Raw genomic sequence first — 7,500 nt, forward strand, 5'->3', positions numbered from 1 at the left:
AATGGTGACGTGAGTACGCAATGTTTATATAGGAACTTCTGATCCTAATTCAGACTCCCAAATTAGAGCTCCCGTTTTCTTATTGATTTTATAATGTATATTGGTATAATGTGTGTGTTCTGAAATAGTGACAGCGAATAGAACAAGGATGGACAATTCAACCCTTAACTCAACAATGAGTAGATAAGTGTTATGTGTGTGTATATGTGTAAATAAATGAACACTGAAATTCAAGTATTTATTTTATTTATTTGTATATATATATATATATATATATATATATATATATATAATAAAATATATATGTGTGTATATATATATAGCTAGAATTCACTGAAAGTCAAGTATTTCTTATATATATATATATATATATATATATATATATATATATATATATATATATATATATATATATATATATATTAGAGATGCGCGGTTTGCGGGCAAAACCGCGGAGTCCGCGGATTATCCGCGGATCGGGCGGCTGAAATTAAAGAAAATTAGATTTTATCCGCGGGTCGGGTCGGGTCGGGTGGTTGAAATAAAAAAAATTTGATTTTAAATAGATTCAGGCGGGTGGCAGTTAAACCAATTGGTAAATATATATACATAGTTAAATGTTGTTACCCACATACGAAAAACGAGCAGGCACCTGCAGCATATGCCACAACAGAAGAAAAAAAAAAAAGAGATGGACACTTTTACGGAGCGGAGAAGGGACGCCTCGCCGGGGTCCGGGACCGAGGCCCCTTCCCCCGAGAGGGCCCCACCAGGAGCCGTAGCTGAGGCGATCCGCGAAAAGGGCCCGACGCACGTCCAGGGTCACCACCGCACCGACACCCCGCCTCGTCCGACTTCGCCGCGGCCGGCGTCACGCGCAGCAGATAAGCAGCTTACCTGCCCGCCACCCCCGTGGCCGGGGGCTCGTAACAGGGGTCACTCCGCGCGCGCAGCTTACCTGCCCGCCACCCCTGTTGCCGGGGGCGCGTAACAGGGGTCACTCCGCGCGCAGTGCGCTCACGAAAGGGGTGGGGCTCACCCTGGTTGATATAGACAGCAGCTAGGACGGTGGCCATGGAAGTTGGAACCCGCTAAGGAGTGTGTAACAACCCACCTGCCGAATCAACTAGCCCTGAAAATGGATGGCGCTGGAGCGTCGGGCCCATATACCCGGCCGTCGCCGGCAGCGAGACGCGCTTGGAGGTGCGCTCAGCGCGGCTCCCATATGATTGCGCACTGGTGTGCGTCTGGGTCGTGACAGCGTGGCACGCGAATGTCTGTGCTGCATTGGATCAGTCTCCTTTCTTTAACAGGCAAAAGCTTTATAACCTCACTAATGCCTTGCATCGTCTATATTAGATATATAACAACGGGCGGGTGCGGGCGGATGCGGTTCTGATCAAATGTTACATCGGTTGGATGGCGGATGGTTGACGACTTTCTGATGCGGTTGCGGATGAAATAATTGCCTATCCGCGCATCTCTAATATATATATATATATATATATATATAGCTAGAATTCACTGAAAGTCAAGTATTTCTTATATATATATATATATATCTTTACCATGCCCCCCGACCCCCACCCCCCACCTCCCGAAATCGGAGGTCTCAAGGTTGCCCCTTTCTGCGATGTAAGGAGAGGAAATCGAACATGCGCACGATAGGACAGCAGTGCTTGCTTACTCTCTATTTGCCAGGCGTGCGATTGCAAACATAAAACATAAGAATATGTAGGAAAAATACATTGATATTAAGTCAGTGCCTGTGCGATGTTGAAGTGTGTGTTTGAGTAGAAAAAGAGTCCCAGGTCACTTCTGGGAGCCAAGTTTACCTTCACTAAATGTACCATCCTCTCTTCTACACTCGTTAGCAACCACTTGTCTGCTCGCTTGTCACGTGTCTGCGCGTGCGTGTTGCAGGCGCGCCATCGAGGAGCTCCTGAGAGAGACTGACAGGGCGCGGGTGAGAGCGGAGACCATGGGCCCTGCAGGATGGTGAGTCCTTAAAGTCACGTTCTAAGCAAATGAATGTTCTTCTCCACTTGTGTGTGGTAGCACACAAAATGTCCACAATGGATGAAGTTTTTCGCTAAGTACAAACCCTGTTTCCATATGAGTTGGGAAATTGTGTTAGATGTAAATATAAACGGAATACAATGATTTGCAAATCCTTTTCAAGCCATATTCAGTTGAATATGCTACAAAGACAACATATTTCATGTTCAAACTCATAAACTTTATTTTTTTTGCAAATAATAATTAAGTTAGAATTTCATGGCTGCAACACGTGCCAAAGTAGTTGGGAAAGGGCATGTTCACCACTGTGTTACATCACTTTTTCTTTTAACAACACTCAATAAACGATTTGGTAACTGAGGAAACTAATTGTTGAAGCTTTGAAAGTGGAATTCTTTCCCATTCTTGTTTTATGTAGAGCTTCAGTCGTTCAACAGTCCGGGGGTCTCCGCTGTCGTATTTTACGCTTCATAATGCGCCACACATTTTCAATGGGAGACAAGTTTGGACTGCAGGCGGGCCAGGAAAGTACCTGCACTCTTTTTTTTTTACAAAGCCACGCTGTTGTAACACGTGCTGAATGTGGCTTGGCATTGTCTTGTCTTGGCACCCCGTTTCTATATGAGTTGGGAAATTGTGTTAGATGTAAATATAAACGGAATACAATGATTTGCAAATCATTTTCAAGCCATATTCAGTTGAATATGCTACAAAGACAACACATTTGATGTTCAAACTGATAAACTTTTTTTTTTTGCAAATAATCATTAAAATTTGATGGCAGCAACACGTGACAAAGAAGTTGGGAAAGGTGGCAATAAATACTGATAAAGTTGAGGAATGCTCATCAAACACTTATTTGGAACATCCCACAGGTGTGCGGGCTAATTGGGAACAGGTGGGTGCCATGATTGGGTATAAAAACAGCTTCCCAAAAAATGCTCAGTCTTTCACAAGAAAGGATGGGGCGAGGTACACCCCTTTGTCCACAACTGCGTGAGCAAATAGTCAAACAGTTTAAGAACAACGTTTCTCAAAGTGCAATTGCAAGAAATGTAGGGATTTCAACATCTACCTTCCATAATATCATCAAAAGGTTCAGAGAATGTGGAGAAATCACTCCACGTAAGCGGCATGGCCGGAAACCAACATTGAATGACCGTGACCTTCCATCCCTCAGACGGCACTGTATCAAAAACCGACATCAATCTCTAAAGGATATCACCACATGGGCTCAGGAACACTTCAGAAACCCACTGTCAGTAACTACAGTTGGTTGCTACATCTGTAAGTGCAAGTTAAAGCTCTACTATGCAAAGCGAAAGCCATTTATCAACAACACCCAGAAACGCCGTCGGCTTCTCTGGGCCCGAGATCATCTATGATGGACTCATGCAAAGTGGAAAAGTGTTCTGTGGTCTGACGAGTCCACATTTCAAATTGTTTTTGGAAATATTCGACATCGTGTCATCCGGACAAAAGGGTAAGCGAACCATCCAGACTGTTATCGACGCAAAGTTGAAAAACCAGCATGTGTGATGGTATGGGGGTGCATTAGTGCCCAAGACATGGGTAACTTACACATCTGTGAAGGCACCATTAATGCTGAAAGGTACATACAGGTTTTGGAACAACATATGCTGCCATCGAAGCGCCGTCTTTTTCATGGACGCCCCTGCTTATTTCAGCAAGACAATGCCAAGCCATATTCAGCACGTGTAACAACAGCGTGGCTTCGTAAAAAAAGATTGCGGGTACTTTCCTGGCCCGCCTGCAGTCCAGACTAGGGCTGCAGCTAACGATTATTTTTCTATCGATTAATCTATAGATTATTTTTTTCGATTAATCGGTTAATCTATAGATTATTTTTTTTCGATTAATCTATAGATTATTTTTCCTTTTACCGATTATTTTTTTTATTTAAAATGAAGAGGAAAAAATAAATGTAGGCCAGTTTTTTCAAAAGGCATGGCTTTTATTTACAAAAAAAAAAGTATGGCCACTCAGTCAACATTGACAACAACATGACAAAATATTCTGTAACAATGTAAACATTTAAAACTTTTAACATTTAACAAAATTAAAAGTAGCTTATTTGCTTTTTAATGTGCAAATATAAAAGTAAACATCCAGTGCAAATCTTAATATTCTGGAATAGTATAAGCATTTCAAAAGTAAAAGTATTGCTTATTTTGCTTTAAAATGTGCAAAAATAAAGATAAACATCCAATACAAAAAAGTGCAAAACGGAAATATTCTGTAACAAGTGTAAACATTTCAACAAAAGTAAAAGTATTGCTTATTTGCTAAAATGTGCAAAAATAAAGCTAAACATCCAATACAAAAAAGTGTAGAGTGTAAACATTTCAACAAAAGTAAAAGTATTGCTTATTTTGCTTAATAACACAACAATGATAGTATGATTAAAGTGAAAGTTAATTGTTGGTTTGTACATAGTATATGTAACTGTTAATGTTGTAAAAGGTATTTGCACAACTAATTAACGTTAGCGTTTGTGACACGTCTTGTGCCGTGGGGTTCTTTCAGGACCGACAGACTGAACGCCAGACGGCTTTGCCAGGTTTACAATCTTTTCATTTTACACAAAGTCTTTTCTCTTCCAACTCTTTTCTCTTTCTTTCCTCGCTTTTCAGCTCCTCTTCCTCGCTCGCTCGTCGTCCCCTGTCTCTTGCGGCGTCGCTCCCGGCGCGCCCCGCCTCGCCGCTCGCTCGCCGCCGCCGCCGCCTCTCCACAGCGTTAAAGAGGAGCGCGTCTTTGTAAACACTGAACAGGCACGCCAAACGCGCCTCTCAGAGCAAACGGTGCTTTAGTTTATGAATTTACAACGCGGATACAAATGACACATTCATGTTTTTGTGTAATGATGACAACGTATACGCACGCGGACGATTGACTTGTTGATGGTGATGGCAAGAACGCTGTCGGGGGTTTTCTTTTCAAATGTTCCTTCATAGCCGTTGTGCTGCTATGATAGGCCATTTCCGCTCGACACAGTGTGCATACAACAACATTATTAGGCCGTTTATTGAAATACTCCCACACTTTTGACGACTTTTGGCGTGCTTTTTTCCCCTCGCTCGCATCGTCTGCTTTGCGCTCCGCCATGACAGTAGTGTGACGTAAATATGCGACGCGCCGACGCACAAAAACGGCGTCGACGTATTTACGTAACCGATGACGTCGACTACGTCGACGCGTCGTTTCAGCCTTAGTCCAGACCTGTCTCCCATCGAAAATGTGTGGCGCATTATGAAGCGTAAAATAGGACAGCGGAGACCCCGGACTGTTGAACGACTGAAGCTCTACATGTAGCTGAGATAGGCTTCAGCGACCCCAAAGGGAATAAGCGGTAGAAAATGGATGGATGGATAAAACAAGAATGGGAAAGAATTCCACTTTCAAAGCTTCAACAATTAGTTTCCTCAGTTTCCAATCGTTTATTGAGTGTTGTTAAAAGGAAAGGCCATGTAAAAATCAGGAGCACTGTGGCAACTGAAGGCCATGAACGTTGTGTCTCCACCAGGTTGAAGTGTCCTCTGCGGGGCGCCAACAAGCGCTTCCTTCTCAACACGCTGCGCTCCACGGGGGGGCTGCAGCGGCGTGGCGGCGAGCCCAAAACGCCGGGACAGTCTTCGGGCCGAGGACACGGCGGGACGGGTTCCCCCGACAGGAGCCGCAGCAGGTCCCGGGACAGGAGGCGCTCCAGCAAACGTCACCACAGGAGCAGTCGCGATGGACGCCAGGACGTGGACGGCGAGCGGGAGAGAAGTGGGCGACACGAGGACGAGAGGGAGGACATGTCCAAGATGGACGCTCACAAGAAGGACAAACGCTGAATGTCAGACCTGGTCAGGACTTTGGACTGGTTACTCATGGACACACAAAACATGTTTATTTCAGGTCTAGGTTCTAGGTTTTCTTCATTTTCTCACGTGACTTGCTAAAAACATGTTTATTTCAGGTCTAGGTTCTAGGTTTTCTTCATTTTCTCACGTGACTTGCTAAAAACATGTTTATTTCAGGTCTAGGTTCTCCATTTTCTCACGTGACTTGCTAAAAACATGTTTATTTCAGGTCTAGGTTCTAGGTTTTCTTCATTTTCTCACGTGACTTGCTAAAAACATTTATTTCAGGTCTAGGTTCTCTTCATTTTCTCACATGACTTGCTAAAAACATGTTTATTTCAGGTCTAGGTTCTAGGTTTTTTTCATTTTCTCACATGACTTGCTAAAAACATGTTTATTTCAGGTCTAGGTTCTAGGTTTTTTTTCATTTTCTCACGTGACTTGCTAAAAACATGTTTATTTCAGGTCTAGGTTCTAGGTTTTTTTTCATTTTCTCACGTGACTTGCTAAAAACATGTTTATTTCAGGTCTAGGTTCTCTTCATTTTCTCACGTGACTTGCTAAAAACATGTTTATTTCAGGTCTAGGTTCTAGGTTTTCTTCATTTTCTCACGTGACTTGCTAAAAACATGTTTATTTCAGGTCTAGGTTCTAGGTTTTCTTCATTTTCTCACGTGACTTGCTAAAAACATGTTTATTTCAGGTCTAGGTTCTAGGATTTCTTAATTTTCTCATGTGACTTGCTAAAAACATTTATTTCAGGTCTAGGTTCTAGGATTTCTTAATTTTCTCACGTGACTTGCTAAAAACATGTTTATTTCAGGTCTAGGTTCTGTTTTTTCATTGAGTCATGTGACTTACTAAAAAGAACATTTATTTGAGATCTAGGTTCTAGGTTTTCTTCATTGAGTCATGTGGCTTACTAAAAAGGACATTTATTTGAGGTCTAGGTTCTAGGTTTTCTTCATTGAGTCATGTGACTTACTAAAAATAACATTTACTTGAGGTCTAGGTTCTAGGTTCTCTTCATTGAGTCATGTGACTTACTAAAAATAACATTTACTTGAGGTCTAGGTTCTAGGTTCTCTTCATTGAGTCATGTGACTTACTAAAAATAATAACTCTGACTACTTCTGGTCAGAAGAGCACAAATCATTTTCCTTAAGCCACACTGAGGAGTTGACTAAACATAATCATTGTAATAATAATAATAATTGAGGGGGCGTGGCCTAAAAAGTGGAGTACATTGAACTTGTGATATTTCACACATTTTGTTGTGACGTCATCCACTTTGAGTTGTGTACAGAATGTTGTGAGAACGCAGTCCTGCTAGTGTAAATTTGCATAATAATAATGATAATGTTTAAAAAATAAAAATAATGATAGTAATTATAATGATGATAATAATAATAATGTTGAAAAACTAATAATAATTAATATAATAATGATAATAAGACATCCAGCTGGCTATCCCCACCATAGTTGCCTTCATGTGTTTTATTGTGAAAAGTCATGTTGGTGAGGTGGATTGTTGGTGAGGAAGATGTTGGTGAGGAAGATGTTGGTGAGGTGGATTGTTGACAGGACACTTTGCTTAATGAGGCTCCTAACAGCC

At 41.8% G+C, this 7,500-nt stretch overlaps 2 protein-coding genes across 11 annotated transcripts in view; both read left to right on the forward strand.

Moving 5' to 3' along the window:
• The window catches only part of LOC133609911 (uncharacterized), an 8,583-nt gene extending 1,371 nt beyond the window's left edge, over positions 1-7,212 (forward strand). Inside the window, exons 2-5 of one of the 10 annotated variants that reach the window (XR_012050536.1) lie at positions 1,924-1,998; positions 5,564-6,062; positions 6,115-6,714; positions 6,774-7,212. Coding sequence is in view for 1 of the 10 variants with exons in the window: in XM_061965974.2 (XP_061821958.1) it covers positions 1,924-1,998; positions 5,564-5,876 (388 nt within the window). In the remaining 9 variants the exon portion in view is untranslated. Of the gene's footprint in view, positions 1-1,923; positions 1,999-5,563 lie in introns of all 10 variants that reach the window. The other 9 variants (XR_012050534.1, XR_012050533.1, XR_012050535.1 and 6 more) reach the window with 9 other exon arrangements.
• Positions 7,213-7,490: 278 nt separating this feature from the next.
• pdx1 (pancreatic and duodenal homeobox 1) overlaps positions 7,491-7,500 on the forward strand; it is a 4,877-nt gene continuing 4,867 nt past the window's right edge. Inside the window, exon 1 of the mRNA XM_061964810.1 lies at positions 7,491-7,500. This exon is cut by the window's right edge and continues 548 nt beyond it. The gene's annotated coding sequence lies outside the window, so the exon portion shown is untranslated.

The sequence above is a fragment of the Nerophis lumbriciformis genome, linkage group LG07, assembly GCF_033978685.3.
Source record: "Nerophis lumbriciformis linkage group LG07, RoL_Nlum_v2.1, whole genome shotgun sequence".
NCBI classification, from domain to species: Eukaryota; Metazoa; Chordata; class Actinopteri; order Syngnathiformes; family Syngnathidae; genus Nerophis; species Nerophis lumbriciformis.